Below are 17,535 nucleotides of genomic sequence, written 5' to 3'. Positions count from 1 at the left end.
TGAAAGCTTTTAATTGGCTAGACAAAATTCATATAAGTATAAATTCTACTAAACTCTCAGGCACAATCCTGGTTGAATATTTTTCTCTACTTTCGGTCTGCTTTGACTTAAGCAGTATTTAATTAAATATGAATCCTGTTCCTGGCAGCTGACAGTGTTTAATTTCAGAACTGTATTTGAGTGCATATCATCTGTTTGACAATGTCCATGCAGTGGTGTGTGTATGTGTTTTTGGTGTTCCCAGCCAACTCGCAAGGTGGCTTTTCAGCCAGAGCAATGGGGCTTGAATGGCGTAGTCTGCCAGATGCCTCCAGAAGGAATATGAACCAAAAAGCTCTGGCTGAAAGAGCAAAAAATATTGATGTCAAATCAATATTTAAAAATTCAATAGTATGGTAAGTAATCAATATTATTACGCTTTTGTGCTGTTTTGTTTAAGTGTAGATAGATTATAGTTTTTATTCTATGACAATGGAAAAATGAAAAGTTAGATGCGTTGTATTTTCTTTCAAAATAGATGACATTTTATTGGATTATTCGGTTTAGATATGTTGTTCATTTGGACATAGTCTACTAAAACTGATAATTATCACACACTGCAATTATTTAACCACTGATTATCCTGTGGGGAGTATTTTGTTTGAGTATTGCTTATTTGAAAAAAAAACTCTTTTTCTTTTAAAAACTAGATTTAATGCTGAATATCTCATTCTTTGTAAGTGCCCCATTAAACATTCATGTGAATATAATAATTATATTGGTTGTGGTGGATATTATAGCAATACAGATTTCCTTTTACAGTTTACCTCCTGAAGGAAATAAGGAGGCTGTCAAATCCAGTGGAATAGAGGGGTGTTGCTTATCGGGTCAAGACAGATCCCCCTATTTCACTGATTGGCAGCCTTAAGGAATTAGCAAGATGCCAAGCTCATAAATTCAATTATGAAGCATTCAGCCGGAAAGCTGGACAATGGTACTTGTCGGAATGTCATTTACGTTGTTCAACTATTACTGTTTTGTGTTTTACGTAAAAGATATGTATAATGTCGAATATTGAAATGTTCACTCGTTTTTTATAAAAAAAGAATGTTGCATAATCATAATGTTAAAAGAACATTATATGCAAGGCTTTAGTTTTCATGCTTTGCTTGCTAAAAATGAGAGTACTGGTATTGTTCTTTAGTTCAAGTGTCTGATCTTTAAGGTGTTGAACAAAAATGTGTGCGTTGAAGTACCTAGTCATCACATTTATTTTTAACTTACTTGTCTTGCAGTGAAACGGGCTTGCATTCAGGACTTGCGAGACAAAGTGATCGCAAAAATGTCCAAATCGCAAGTATGTGAAATATTTTGTTTCATGAGCTGCCAGAGGTGTGGTTTCTAGTACATATTTTACCTCTTTGGTGATGAAAACAATACAGACTTAGCATAAGTTTTTTGCACATTATGTAAGGGTGGAAAGCTAATACAAACAGTGAAGTAATTGGATCTATGGTAATACGTTTTTTTAGCACAAGCTATCTATGATTCTATCTCAGTAGCTGTAACATATTCGTTTTGTGTTGGGTTTGTTTTTCAGCAGATATTGTGAATTTACAGGTATAGAAATATTGCATGACTGTATTGACAAGGATTTTATATTAACAGAATCAGAACTTGGCCTAAACCAGTTCCCGTATGAGAGGGTCAAAAAGGGGAATCATTTATACAAGGAATTCCCCATCCTTATTGCCCTTGAAGCCCCCTGGGAGGATGACTCAAAAGAACTGATGCAAGTCCTTGACTGCACAGTCACTGTCACCAGGTACTCAACAACTTGGGCATGGTCTATAGGTAAACTAGATTAAATAACTCATCTGTAGCTCACTGTTCTCTTTTCTTCTAATGAGAGAAGTTCTGTTGACAATGTTTTGTTGAATTGCATCTGTTCTACATGCACTTTAACTTTGTGAAGATGTATTGCTTGTTTGGTGTAATGATATGTTATTATTATGAAGTAATATCTTTAATGGTTATTGTATTATTTCTTAACTTTTTCTTTATCAGTAACCTTGTGTCTGGGTTAGGAATTTCAGTGCACTTTATTTACATGTGTAGTGTGCATGTGCCATAAAATTTCAAAAATATATTTAATGATAAATAAAGGATACATGTAATGTAAAACCTACTTAGAATAGTGAAGCATTTTTTCTTCTCATCTGAATCTTTGGTTTCTTCAGTTTCACAATATGATTAAGATACAACGATTGTATTCCATCTATACAAATGTCATTGTGCAGAGTGGGCGGAAGACCGAGTGCTGTAGTGTCATGCAAGCACCAGTGGTGGCGGATAGGTGATTTACTACTGTGGGACATGGAGAACAAATGCAATGTATGTGGAAATAGCAACAGTGGATCTTATTTTCAATATATTTTACAGAAGCGATCAGTTTAAACAGTATAGGATCTGTTTATTTTGAACGGTATAGCACAGAATGAGGTCTCATGCTTACCTCTTTGGTTTCTTCAGTTTCGTGGCTTTCAGACCCACCTGCATCTCAAGTGGCACCAAACATGTTGGTGCAGGATATGTGAGTATACTTTAATACATACAGGATTTTTTGTTGTTGTTGCTCAATAATGTGTACAAAAGCAGATTAGTTTAACCTGTACAGCATTCCAATGGATATGTTACTTCTGGAAGCAAAGCACAGCACAGTATGAGGTCTCACGCTTACCTCTTTGGTTTCTTCAGTTTCGTGGCTTCAGACCCACCTGCTTCTCAAGTGGCACCAAACATGTTGGTGCAGGATATGTGAGTATACTTTAATACATACAGGATTTTTTGTTGTTGTTGCTCAATAATGTGTACAAAAGCAGATTAGTTTAACCTGTACAGCATTCCAATGGATATGTTACTTCTGGAAGCAAAGCACAGCACAGTATGAGGTCTCATGCTTACCTCTTTGGTTTCTTCAGTTTCGTGGCTTCAGACCCACCTGCATCTCAAGTGGCACCAAACATGTTGGTGCAGGATATGTGAGTATACTTTAATACATACAGGATTTTTTGTTGTTGTTGCTCAATAATGTGTACAAAAACAGATTAGTTTAACCTGTACAGCATTCCAATGGATATGTTACTTCTGGAAGCAAAGCACAGCACAGTATGAGGTCTCATGCTTACCTCTTTGGTTTCTTCAGTTTCGTGGCTTCAGACCCACCTGCATCTCCAGTGGCACCAAACATGTTGGTGCAGGATATGTGAGTATACTTTAATACATACAGGATTTTTTGTTGTTGTTGCTCAATAATGTGTACAAAAGCAGATTAGTTTAACCTGTACAGCATTCCAATGGATATGTTACTTCTGGAAGCATAGCACAGCACAGTATGAGGTCTCACGCTTACCTCTTTGGTTTCTTCAGTTTCGTGGCTTCAGACCCACCTGCCATCTCAAGTGCACCAAACATGTTGGTGCAGGATATGTGAGTATACTTCACTAAAAATAACACTGTAAAATATGGTGAATAGTATACAATAGTATGAAAATATGTAAGTCTTATGTAACTGTCATTATTGTGCACTACAGCTGAAGAATGTAGCAACTGATTATAATTCAATATTACCCCAGAATGTTGGCTTTATCAGGATCACATACAGAGCTGTTGATATTCCAAGTCATTTAATTTTTATATTTATTGGTATTGATTAATTTGTTTTCTTTTCTGACCAGGGAAGAGGCGCCTACAAGCACTTTGCAACTTAGTAAGACAACTGATTTTCTCATTTAATGCATGCAACGAAAGCGAAAATTATATATATATCTGTGATATGCAGTGTCTCTATGCAAACATTTATTCTCTTTGTGCACTATTATGCAAACATAAAAACAACCTATCTAGATTATGTTAAAGCAGAGACATATTTGCAGGATGCAGTATATGAGATAGCTGAACAGATTGCCATTTTGCTGCCTGTCATCTGTCCCAAATTCTGTGACAACACCAAATGTACAAAAGAAAAACCCTGTTTGTAGTCATGACATTACCCAGCCTATGTAAATCAAAACCGAGTTTTGTAAGACATTGCTCAGGGTACTGTTTGTTCCCTCATGAAATCGAATTTTGAAAGGTCTCAGTTGAGTGAAGCAGATTGGTCATAGACATAGTCATAGTGAAGGCAGACACTGATTAAAATTTTTCACTTGTAAGTTTGGTCTATTCATTTGTGTCCAGGCACAGTAATGAAGAAGTCTGCAAAGCAACACCAGGAATCCAGGGAGAAAAGCCAAAAGAACAGGTGATAATTCTTTGTTAATAGATTTGATAGGACATAGTTTACAACTGTTCTGCTTTTCTGGCTGACTGCATTGTTAAGTGTAGTGATGTTTATGTCTTGTCCATAGACATTGTCCTTTGAATGAGAAGTCACAGCCTTCTCCAGTATAATCAGATTTTCCAATCAGCTAATATATATTTGTGATGTCAGCAGTAATTTTGTTGATGTGGAGTCACAACTTACATGTACTGTTATTATGCAGGAATCAAATCTCTGTGGACAGCAGCAGAAATACTTGTTGTCCAGCAACACTTCAGCCAGGAGTTGGCTGGGCTGAAGCCAGTGACACGCAGCAGCATAGACAGTTTTTTGGCCCAACAAACAGTGGTTAAAAGAACAGCTACTGCACTGGGAAATTATCTATTAAGGAACAGGTAACTTCAACACTTACCACAGTTAAGGGCATCTGTCAACATGATCCTCCATAGCTAGAAGAAAAAAGAGTACGATTTTGTCGTCTCCAATATCAAGGCGTTTGGGAGGGTTAGAGGAACATACCACTAAAGTCCCACTAGGCAACTAGGGTTGGATAAGACACACCTTGTGCAAAGCACTTGACACCAGTGCCAGGCACGCTGGAAATATCAGGGGAAGAGGAAAGTTGTGAGGCCAAAGCAGACTTGGAAAATATCAGTAGAGAGCTAGACAGTGGATGCCAAAACCATATGGGCCCAGTTGAACTAAATGAATGGTGGTGGTGCCAGCTGCACTTACAATTTATAATAATGGGTTATGATATTCATTTCTTCTTGTAGAGCTCGAAACATAAATTTTTTTAATCATACCTATAACTTCATGTTTCAGGAAGAAAATCAGACCTAATGATCAGTAGTGAATCTAAGCACCTCACCCACACTGAAGACGCTTGAGATGTTGGATTGAGTCTGATGAAGGGCATTCTGTACTTTCAAGACACAAGTCACAGAGCTGACTGATGTGGGGGTTCTTTCTGGGTACTCCAACTTCTTTATCACCATCCACCTGTGTGATGATGTTGCATGATACAGCCCAACAAATTCAAGACATTCAAAAATTGCAATTTTTCATTCTTAGTAGCTGTCAGTTGCATGGAGCTATATGCATTCTTCATTGTGTTGATGTCTTTGCAGACAGAAACCATTTGCCCAGTGATTTGGTTTTAGCCTAGTACAGAAAAAGCACATGTTGTATGATTATGTGTACTAGTAAAGTTGTGACACACGTGCAATGTAATTAATATGTTGCTGTCCATGCGATTTTGACATGGTAGGGGGTTTTGGTTGTGTGGCTATTACTAAGCTTCAGATCTTATGAACTGACTATTTGATCTACACTGTTGGTGTTTCTATTGTGGTTATGCTGTAACTGAGTATATAACAATGCAATTTTTTTTTTTTTTTTTTGTCGTTCGCCTCTTTCACACTTGGAGACCAGCTCTTGATATGAAATTGGTGGTCTTCTGTAGAGACTCCACTGGCCCGTACAGCTTGTTGTGCAGGGTCTCCGACTGTGGCCACGTCTCTTTCCTCAGGGTACGGAGATTCCTACAGTCCTGTAGGATGTGTTCTACAGTCTGGTCTGCCTCTCCACATGAGCATCTCGGGGACGGCACGAGGTGCAACTTCCTGTGTAGGTGGTGAAGCAGCCTGTTGTGCCCGGTCCTGAGGCGGAAGATAGCGACCTGGTCCGGTCAGGACAGCTGATGGTAACTGTCCAGTGGTTGCTGTGGCCTGTACAGAGACTTAATGATGGTTTTCATCTCTGACATGTTGACTGCATTGTCTTCATGCTCGTCCTCTGCACCCAACTTAGCCATCCTGTCAGCTTCCTCATTCCCATCTATCCCGCAGTGTGATGGGATCCACTGCAGAGCCGTTCTGAGGCACTTGATGTTTAGCAGCGCGGCTTCCAGGTCTGGCAGTTTGTTATTGTTGACTGCCTGCAGCACCGACAGAGCATCGGTCAGGAAGACGACCTGGCTGTCATGGTCTGCTCTGCTGCTGATGATGTTTGCTGCGTGGACCAGGGCTTCTACTTCTGCTCTATAGTTTGTACAGTGGAGGCCAGTTGGTATTGCTGCTGCCTGCCACTGTCCATTTGGGAACTGGATGTACACGCCGGCCCCTCCCCTCTGGATAGCGTCTGTGGCTGACCCGTCTGTGTAGGCCGTTATCCATGATTCCTGGGGGTACCTTTCTTCTAGCATGGCTAGCATCAGGGCTCTCTTGCTCACGTCGCTATGCTCATCCTTTGTTGTGAGGTGAGGAACTGTGGTGCAATGCAATGAAGTGGAAGATTATAAGTTTTTTTAATTTGTCTGTAAGATTAAATTCATTGCTGGCATGTGTTTGTGCAACAGTGATCCTCAGGATTCATCATAAATTTAAAACAATTATTGACATTTTGATGTTTTGATGCAATGAAAAAAAAATTGTCTTTAGTATTGGTTTATAGTTTGCATTTGAAACTTAACAATAAGGGATGACCAATTTTATGCCATGTCAAATAAAACCAAGCATACTGTATCATATATTCTGTCATTTCTTAGCTTCGTTTCATGGTTCTTTGTGCTCAACTGTTGTGTCATAGGCTGAGCAGTTCTTAACTGAACCTTGGGCTTCTCCCTAGAAGTTTGGGGGACATATTATTGGGTTGTTGCCATATCTGGAGCTGATGGTTGAAGAAAGAACATATTCTGGTGTCTGGTCTTCACAGCAGCACTGAGTGTTTTGTCTGTCTTCTGCACTAGCACTTTAAGGCATCAATGTTTTGTTTATAGACAAAAAGCTTGCCTTATGAATCAAGTGGGTTTTAATCTGAGATTGGCAATTTACCTGGTGCAATGACAACTTCAACAGAAATGGTAATTATTTATGATGGGAATCCATCAACATGCCCAGGACTGTTACAACCATTGTATGTCTAGAAACTGCTGTTGGTCGGATTCACTTTCATATCCTGTTAGAAAACACAAAAAAAGTATGTACCAATGCCGTCCGTCAAAACCATACGCAACCACCACCACCCCCACCCCCAAAAAAAACCCACCAACAAATATTATCAGCCACCCAAGTAAAAACATGCTGAAGTTCATACAGAACAGCAAAAGAACTGCTGGCTGAAGAACAGGCTGGCTTCAAACTACGCAGAAGCACAGTTATGGAGATTGCAACGGTCGCATTCTTATTAAAGAAGTATCTTCAGAGGGACCTCTATCCAAAATTCGTGAACGTCAAACATGCTCAATAACCAAATAAAACCTTAATTTCGCACCGCAGTACGCGTACTTCAATATCTACATGAACAGGGTGCAGATCGAAGAGGTCAGTAGCGTCCAATACTTGGGGGCCACGCTCTCCAAGGACGGCAGTTCCTCTTCAGATATCCACATAAGGATCACAACAGCAGCAGCTGCGATGGCTAATTTAAGTAAGATATGCATAGAAATAAAAGAAGGTTCACTACCAAGTACGAGCTGTACAAAGCCCTGGTGGTGCCGAACCTGCTGTACGGATGCGACACGTGGACTTCGCTCGCCGAGACGGAAAGGAGAATGCAGGCATTCCAGAACAAGTGCCTGAAGAGGGTGTCCGATGCCGCGGCGGCCAAAGGAAGAACTGACTTACGAACCTCTAAGACTGGACTGGTCGTCCTGTACAGGACCTGTTGACTACCTTCCCAATAGCCAAGGGTAGTGGCCTGTCAGCTGCCGCATCTATGCATGTGGTCTCTCAACGACATGTGCCGGTCAAGGGACGACTGACTGAGTGACACTGGCTTTCATCCAGTATGCTCACCCTCCAATTTTATGTAATCTTCATCGAAAAAAAGGAACAAAGTTGGGAGCTGGTATTGGCTGTTTTATGCAACTCTTGCGGTGTAATCTCTTTGGATTTTGTTGTGAAGTTTTGTTATGTCTGACATACGTATCCCTGCATGTGGAGCACAATCAAGGCGCTTGATAATAGGTGGTGTCAAGTCGAAATAGGTTTAAGATAATGACGAAGGTTGTACTCTACGCCAGTAAATATAGTGTAAACCACATTCCGTAGAACACATTTCAAGCAAACTGGAAGACAATAGAGAGTGAACGCCAGAGTTTAAATGGAGAAGAGATGGAGGAAGTTGACAGTTTCACCTATCTTGGGTCCAAAATGTCAAACACCGAGGATGCGGAGGTGGAGATTAGAGCCCGACTTCGCCTCATTCATGAGCACATGGAAGGCAAAAAACATCAGTTGATGAGAATCTTCAAGTCAAATGTGATCAGCACCCTACTTTACGGATCAGAATCATGGAAGATGACCAAAACCATCAGTAACAAGCTTGAAGTCTTCCAAAACAGATCCCTCAGGCGCATACTTAACATCTTTTGGCCAAATGCCACCACCAACGAAGAACTCCACCGAAGAACTGAAACTGAGTCCATCACCACGCAGGTTCAACGAAGGCGTTGGCGATGGATTGGACATGTGCTCCGCCAGCAGACAGCAGACCTCTCCACAGTCACCCTACGATGGACTCCAGACGGCCGAAGAAAACGGAAACTTGGAGAAGAACAGTGGAAAGGGAGATGAAAGGAAAGGGATGGACATGGGGCCACCTGGAGCGGGTTTCAGCCGATCGACATCGGTGGCGGACTCTGGTTGAGGCCTTATGTGCAACCTGATGCACGAAGAGGAATAGATTGTCCAGCCACGACAAGGAGGTGAACATGGTACCTACATTCAAATGCATGGGCACCATCTTTGATGTGAACTTTGCTGGGAATCAAAACTAGCTGCCGTGAAGAAGGCCCAACAGCTGTCTCCCAGCAAATTCTTCAGATCTTTTATAGATCGCACATAGAGAGCGTGCTGTCCTCGTTGATCCGTTTTTACAAAAGTTTATCAGTGAGGGACCCTACATCGTTCTGTATCCAACTGCTACACAGGCACTGGGACAGTCCGGAGTGCTCTTCTATCTCTGCAAAACAGGCAGACACTTCTGAGTGTCTCAATTTCTTCGTGCAGACTGGCATGTCCTGTCATTACAATTTTGCCGACTCCCATCGGCCAACCTTTGTTGTTTCGACCGTGCGACTTCTGAACGCTACTGTGTGCGAATAATGGTAGTAGCTACCATGTACCCCTGAACCATGAGGGTAGGAGTCCGTTTGGCGGATATGAATATGTTTTGATAATCTGTGGTATTATTTTGTGCTTCCACGAGCTCGACAATACTGTCCGAAACCGTCCTTCATGATCTCTTAGATGGGGAAAGGGGAGCGACACCAATGCGCACCGGGGAAGACATGGTTGGCAAAGGATCAGATCAGTCGTGCAGGTTCGGCTCACCATCACCTACGACAGGCTGAAGGAATAGATACAGTAGCCGCCGCAAAAATCCAAGAATGTATGGATAATATCCGCGCTGCGCCCTTCTTCCCCAGTATATTTACAAAACCTCGCACAGCTTAATGCATAGAAATAACCACCCCCGAACCACCTTCCCCCCAGAGTACTGATCCATGAAAACGAACGCTGGATTAATGATGTGTGCAATTGCATAATCCATACTGTGTCGAAGTATGACATTAACTTTTATACCGCATACTTCCTGTGACTGTACTCAAGTTTGTGTTGTCAAGTTTCACAGAGTTGCCAAGTATAATTTGTAAAAAATAAAATAATGTTTATGCACTGGTTGGGTGCTGTAATGGACTGAATGTGGACCTTGCGCGCAATGGATAACTTTTGCATTCATGCATTCGCCTACACACCTAATTACAACACATTCATTCCATACAAGTACTTTAGTATGAGGTAAAAGAATATAATGAAACAAAGAGTTCATATATATATATAAAGGAATATTTCCAAGTATTATTCAGATATAATATTAAAACTTAGCTTTCGGTCGCTTCTTCTCATTACTGTTCATCATGGTGATGACTCCAATTTTCACAATTTCCACAGTTAAAGTTCACACTTCACTAATAAAGCCAATGTTCACAAGTTCACCAGCTACAGTTCATAATTCCCTAATAATTCTAATGTTCACAAGTTCGTCGGTTAAAGTTCACGATGCACTAATGGTTCCAAGTCCCGCGGACCCTTAACGTCTTCTACAAGACTAATCAAAACCTTACCACAACATTAATAAAAGTAGAAAATAGATTTTCTACAGGTTCAAGCTCAGCAGGCATTCCACCGAGTTTACGGACAAAAGAAATTAGAACACTGTGCTCTTGGTATATTGTGCAGTACACAAGTTTATTTCTTCACCACCATGTCCACATTTTTCAAAATGACTGTAATCAGGGTTCCCAGGGATCAGGGATGGTGCCAAAAAAGGACCTTAAAAAGACCTTTCATGCATTCGTAAGTGACAGTCATAGATGCTTCAGTTTTTCTCTTGTGTGGTCGGAAAGATGTATTATTTATGAATCTGTGGTCTTCTCTATGTTCTCAAATACATGTATTTCTAGTAATAAATAATCAAAGAGTTAATTTTAATGCCTGTCTGCCATATTTAGATTCGATAACTTAAAAAGTGTCCTTAGCGCGCTGATAACATACACCGTTAATGTTCCAAGTTTTCTAGAAATGTAAGTAATAATAATTGCACAACCTGAAAGCCATTCTTTGGTGTAATACAAAAGTCAGTTCACGTGTCTCTCTCTCGCACACACACTCTAACGGGAAGAGAGAGAGAGAAATAGAGCTATGCACAGTAGTACTAGAAGATCAAAGTTCAAGAAAGAGTAAGTTTCTAAAGACCTTTTGAAAAAAGAGTGTTTTTTGCAAATACGGAAGGGCAACTAGTGTTGTACAGATGTGTAGACCAAACATGCGGCGAAAAATCGTCGGTATTTTGCGCCAAAGTCGACTCCGGAAATAAATTTGTGGTAATATTTTATCGATAAAAGGACTTAAAAGGGTCACAGAGAAAATGTAAGGACCTGTGTGAGAATTTGAAAGGACCGCATGGCAAATAAAAGGACTTAAAAGGCCTTTCGGCGAAAATTCAATATAAAAGGACTTAAAAGGACCTTGCAAGGACCTGGGAACCATGTGTAAGAATGTGTTTATTATTAATGTGTTTACTATTTGTGTAAATTTTGGCCAGACTTGTTGATTCTTGTCAAGTGGTTAAAACTGAAAGAGAATTATGGGGGATAGCGGTTTTGCAGGCATTCATTAACACGAAAAGGTCAGGTTTGATTGCTGTGCTTTGAAACAGATCCACTTGACATTATTATATCTCATTAATTTGACAGTTATTCAAAAGGTGCATGTAAGAATGCATGAAAACTCCATGAAAAATTGTCAATAATGACAATAACAATCTGAAGAAATAAATCTAGCTTACAATCAATATAGGTGTGCAAACTTATGGGAAAATAACAAGACATGTAAAAAATTCTGGTTACAAGGCAAGAAGTACACCACAGCAAGCAAAATATGCACAAAAATATGCGATTTCATTTTCTAAGGCACACCTACATCACAGAGGAAGCTGGGTGTATGGTGGGAATTTGCAAACATCAGCATAGAAAAAGAAATGAGTTAACTGAATAATTCAATGACAAAATGCTGTTGTGAGAAGCAGGAAGACTGTTATTAAATATTTAAAATGTTCCTATCATTCCAGGCAGTAGTTAAACAATTTTGAATCATGTTTGTGTGCAGTATAATTTGCATTCTATTTTACCACCAGAATTACAAGTTCACTGCACTATATCTTGATAATGCAAATGATGAAAAGCACATGTTTAAAACTAAAGTGTGTTCCACATCAAGACCAAAAATTTTCATCTACAAGTTATTTGCAGCATTTCTGTTTGCTCTATCTAGAAATATCATGAGAAAGAAGGCTGCACAGTTGAAAATAACACAGGTTAAATGTCATTTGCTAACACTTATTTGATGACAAGGTATTTGTAGTAAGCACACGTTGCTCTGCTACTCCACACATGGCAAAAAGTTCATCCAGAAATGGGATGAAATACATTGCTATTAAAAAATAAAAAAAAAATAAAAAAAAAAGAATTAGATTACACTGTTGTTGGTTCAAAAATGTAGCAATGAATTCATGAAGACTTCATTGATGTTGATTGTAGCAATGCTTTGAAGCAAAATAAAAACGCTATCATCCCTTAAATACCTTTATGTTATCAATAAACATATCAATTGTCCAACTCAGTAGACTGACTATAGAAAGTAAAAGGTCAAAGACTTATGGAAAAAAATGTTCTTCCTCCTCCTCCTCTTCCTCCTCCTCCTCGTCTTCATCAGATTCTGATTCAATATCTGAGTTAAGTTCACTAATTACATCTATCAATTCCTCGTTGTCATCAGAATTTGGCTGGCAAGTGGAGGCGGAAGATGACAGTAGGTTGGAGACTGAGTAGTCAATGATGACTTGCGAAAATCCTGGCTGTTCCTTACATTTGGCATGCAGATCCCTTAGCTGGCATTCCACTTTATGTTTACTTACAGACTTAACATGGTTTAGGGCACAGTCATATCGACTGACTAAGTCTGATGGCTGACATAATGATACATTTTGCTCCATCAGCCACTGCTGTAAAAGGCAAATATCATATATTATTCGCTGTTCCTCTTCTTGCCCACGATCGTAGTCTGCTGCACAATTGGCTGCCCTCACTTGCTCTGAGTTCAGTTCTGGTGCTATATGAGTGTACAGAGCTGACTCTGGGTCTCTAAATTCAGCTGGTGAAATGTTTGGAAATACATTTTTTAAAGACCCAATGACAGACTGCAGCTGTGTGTTTGTTGTCCGCAGCTTCTTCGCAATTTTCTGGGCAATTTTTTGTCCATCTGTAACATGAAAGATATTGGATTTTTAATTTCAAATGTGACAATTACCATTAAATATTAATGGAACCAAATTGTGAATCCACAGGCACTGCTTGAAAAGCAGAAAAGTATTTTGCAAAATGACACTTGTATTCCAACCTAATATTCACTTGGGATTTCATAATGTTAGAGATGAAACAAATGCCTTTTCATAGTAATCCAGTGAAAAGTGGCATACACAGAGGACAGGCATCAGTCAGACATGAGATATTAACCTCTCATACCTAATCCTCTCAAAGTGAAGGCAAGCACTGTACCATGGGACTGTCTTTTCCCAAAATACTAACCCAACACAGTAACCATTTCAAGGAAAGGAATAAATTACACACCAGCATAGCGTCTCTTTAGTCCCAGCAGTTGCTGCCGCTCAGCTGACAGCTTCCTCGCTTTCTCAAGCAGAGAATCAGAGGTAGAGCTTTCTGCAAAAAATGACAAATAATGTCGACTTATATTCAGCTTTTAACTTATCATATTTTACTTAACACAAAAACAACTAAGAAGTGTTATTGTACAATACTCGTAGGAATGCTGGTTATAATCTTGCTAATAAAACTTCAGCACTGCACATGGTAGGCTCTAACTACAAATCAACAGGTGCATCCATCTATTTACAAACCTTACGACAAAAGCACCCACCTTTAATTATATGAAGACAAGCTTTATATATTTTTAAACTACTAAAAACATTCATCTATTATAAGTCAACAATGCATTAGCTGCCTGTAACACCTTTCCATACTATGACTGTGTTGCACATGAACATATAGGGCTCATTTTGCTAAGATTTACCGTGCAACATAACACAGTATTATACTTTTTTAAAGTTTCTTCACAGTGAGTGGTGATATAATACCTCTATGACCACTGGTTGTTGATATAGTATCCTTCAGCTTGTGCAGCCATTCTGCAGCAGTTCCTCTATCTGAAAACAAATGTCTGATGCATTACCACCACTCTTGGAAAGACTACTACAAATATTACTTCTGAGTGTTGATTAACTTTGTCCAGATATTATATCCAACAAACTCATCTTTACCAGAAGGGGGCTTGGAACCAACATGGAATGAATAAAACAGCACAGGCATATAGACATGGAGAGGGTTTTGCATATTCTCTTTGATGCTTTGTGGAACTAGAAATATAAACTACACCCTTACACTTGCTTTCAACCTCATGGATAATCTCTTTGGCTTTTGCCTGCGTGTCCCTTGCCTTTTTGAGTCTTACAGACAGTGTGTCAGCTACAGAAGACACAAAAGTAAAAAGGTTCTCATTACGGTAATTTGGACAACATGTCAAAAACTTCCCCAAAAGCACTCAAAATACATGGTAAATATATACGATTCAAAAAATTAAAAGGAGATCTAGCAAAAGGAAAATTTATTGCATGCGCTTATTTTCTGTACTTCAAGTTTTCGCATTAGTTTCTTTTGAGATACTTAGCAGTTATACAGAATTACCTAATGACACAAAAATCCTCCTGGCATAGTGTAGCAGAGCACTGCTTAGTAGATCTTGCCTGTTGGGCAAAGTCATTTCTTTACTCCACGCAAATCTGCGGAGGAAAGACCATAAGCGTTCCATAGCTTCACCATCTATTAATCCTGTGCCCTCGCAAAAGCGCTGTCCTTTTGTCATCTACAACAGCAAGAAACATATGACATTCATCATACAAAGCACTGCAAGTGATACTGGAAGCTACATGTATCAGTAATATTCTAAAAAAATATATAAGATTAACCAAAAAAAGTCTTCAGTCTTTTCGTCTGGATAGAAACTTGCAATGTAGTGACTTTAAAGCAAGACAAGATTATGCACAAGCCTTGTCTTAACGTGAAAAGGAAGAGTCTAACACAGCTTGATAACTTGATAACTTCATAAGGCTTACCTGACACTGTGTTATATGTGCAAAGCTGTGAAACACAGGAACAACAAATCTAAATTTTTCAGACAGCTGTCCAAATAGTTGAGAATGCTTCTGTTGAAGACAAATGAAACAGAGAAAATTACCTTTGAGAGTTAGTTTTATGTAGAGTCACAAATCAGACTGATTCCACTGTCACAATCATACTCTTTTAACTATAAAGAAATACGGCATATCCAATAAAGTACTGATTGAAATTTCACACAGAGATTAATGCAGAGTATGTCATTCTTCAATTGTCTAGACTCATAGGCACTCATCTAATGTAATCATTGTTTTGACAGTTGACAATAAAACTTTTGCCAAAAAAATATAAGCCCATCACACCTATCCACTGCACAACCACAGCTACATGAACATAAAAAGAAAAGAACAATGTATGTACTCTTTCTTAACTTACATATGGCACAATGTTTTGTCGCTGAATTATTGGATAACCTTCACTCTAGTACTTAAAAGCCACTCAGCTACTGTAGTACCTAGATTCTTTCACACAATAAGTAGCCTGTTTACATCAGAATGCATGCAAAAATTAGACATTTAGTGCAGTCTCACATCATACAGGTGGATCACTTACTGTTATATGAGTCTGCAGTGAGCAGGCAACATCGTACATCACAATTTGTTTTGTACTAGCTGTGAAAAGCTGCTCTGCAGCAATTCGTTGTAAAATATATACAGGATACCCAAATCTGGAATGATTACAAAAAAACACTTTTCATCAAATTGATTTGTTGTCTCATATTTAGTAGCAACTCTACATTCGGAGACTATTCATACTATGATATCTACTATATTTATTTATTAAGTTTATTACCTCTCTCCATGCTGCATATTCACAAAATGCAGAGGGAAACCATGTTGACACACAGCACCAAACACTCCTCTGATGTCCAGTTTTGCATTTTTGTTTTTTGACCTGACAAGATCACCTGCTTGAAAATTTGAACATTCCTGCAATGAAAGTAGTCAGTCATAGTCAATAACTTCTATTTGCATAAAAGCACATATACAAATATATTGCACTAAAGAGTAATTTAAGAAATACAAAGAATATAAGATTATAGTGCACACCGAAGATTTGCTACTTGATTTCGATGTTGCCTCATGATGAGTGTTGACAAAGTTTCTGACATCATCATCTGGACAAAACACACTAAATCTAGCATGTTCAAGTCCAGGTCCAAATCCAGAATTCATCTTGTGCACAAGCCCAAAATTAGCATCCATCGAGATAACACGTCTCTCTGGCTTCTGTGAAAAAATAGACCATAATCTTATTGTTACTGTTAGTATTACACATGTGTACCACATTTTACATGTTTTTTAATGATGTAAACAAAAGTGTATTTGCATCATGAAATAAAAGATATGTTTTTGAAAATTCTCCTAATTATCAGTAGGCATTAGACAATGTTAATAAATTTTCTTTATATCAAAACATCAAGAAACGGATGTGCATAGATTAGGCATATCTTAAACAGCTTAAATTGCCACCATGTGAAAATATTAGGTACAAATAAAGTGTAAATAAACTTTTGTGGGTGTTTTTGTTTGCAGAATACAGCAACTGTGTTTAAATATTTCTTCAAATGCCAAATCATTAACCCTTACAACATACCAGGCTACATATTGGGCACTTCTTGCCCAGTAATTCGTGGGCATGAGCTGTTTCAAGACACAACACCTGATGATGGTGAAATTCTATAATTGTGTTACCTGCAATAAACCATTAAACAAACATATAAAATATCATTTTCACAATCCACTTATTCTGTCCATACTTTCCAAATAATGTAAACTGAAATTATTGGCTTATAACGCTTATAATTAAACTATATTTACATCCATAAAATGAAACTGTCGCACTTCTTGACTAGAGGTCTAGTGGCACTGATACAGTTCTCTATGGAGTCAGTAAGCAATATGCCATGAGTAGTTTCTTGCAAGTTAGACTTGTTGGACAACGTATGATGATATGTTTACCAAATGTCTTGTGCATGTTTCTGTAATCCCTGCTGTGACAACATATGATGATGTGTTTACCAAGTCTTGTACATGTTGCTGTTGTCATGCTGTGACAAAATATGATAGCATGTTTACCCAGTGCCTTATACAGGTTTCTGTAGTCCCTGCTGTGACTGTGCAGAAATGTTGTCCTCCGCTCTAATGCATTGCAAAATTTCTGCAGAGACATTTGCCCTTCTAGTTGTAGCATTCTGCATAGCTCCATTAGTTTCATGCAGAATGCTGTCTCTGGCTTCTTCGGAGTTGATGGCCATAACCCATTTCTAACTAACGTTACAGCTTCTGGCTCACATTCACAAAACTGCACTTTGATTTGGTGAGCTCTGCCTATAATAATAAAGGGAAGAACATAAAAAAGTGCTTTTCGTATTTGATACTGTTCTACCCTTACAGAAATATTATGCAACATATTCTCATTG

The 17,535-nt window shown here is 38.8% G+C and overlaps 1 protein-coding gene across 1 annotated transcript in view; it reads right to left on the bottom strand.

Annotated features, from left to right (window-relative positions):
• Window positions 1-11,278: 11,278 nt before the first annotated feature.
• LOC112568090 overlaps window positions 11,279-17,535 on the bottom strand; it is a 9,598-nt gene continuing 3,341 nt past the window's right edge. The window contains exons 5-15 of the mRNA XM_025245189.1: window positions 17,192-17,443; window positions 16,710-16,807; window positions 16,163-16,342; window positions 15,906-16,042; window positions 15,666-15,780; window positions 15,053-15,142; window positions 14,625-14,802; window positions 14,322-14,405; window positions 14,018-14,086; window positions 13,494-13,583; window positions 11,279-13,125 (exon numbers count right to left, since the gene is read on the bottom strand). Coding sequence (XP_025100974.1) covers window positions 12,521-13,125; window positions 13,494-13,583; window positions 14,018-14,086; window positions 14,322-14,405; window positions 14,625-14,802; window positions 15,053-15,142; window positions 15,666-15,780; window positions 15,906-16,042; window positions 16,163-16,342; window positions 16,710-16,807; window positions 17,192-17,443 — 1,898 coding nt within the window. The 3' untranslated portion in view covers window positions 11,279-12,520. The remainder of the gene's footprint in view (window positions 13,126-13,493; window positions 13,584-14,017; window positions 14,087-14,321; window positions 14,406-14,624; window positions 14,803-15,052; window positions 15,143-15,665; window positions 15,781-15,905; window positions 16,043-16,162; window positions 16,343-16,709; window positions 16,808-17,191; window positions 17,444-17,535) is intronic.

This window comes from Pomacea canaliculata, linkage group LG7 (assembly GCF_003073045.1).
Source record: "Pomacea canaliculata isolate SZHN2017 linkage group LG7, ASM307304v1, whole genome shotgun sequence".
In the NCBI taxonomy this organism is placed as follows: domain Eukaryota; kingdom Metazoa; phylum Mollusca; class Gastropoda; order Architaenioglossa; family Ampullariidae; genus Pomacea; species Pomacea canaliculata.
This window is presented reverse-complemented; position numbering and strand designations above follow the sequence as displayed.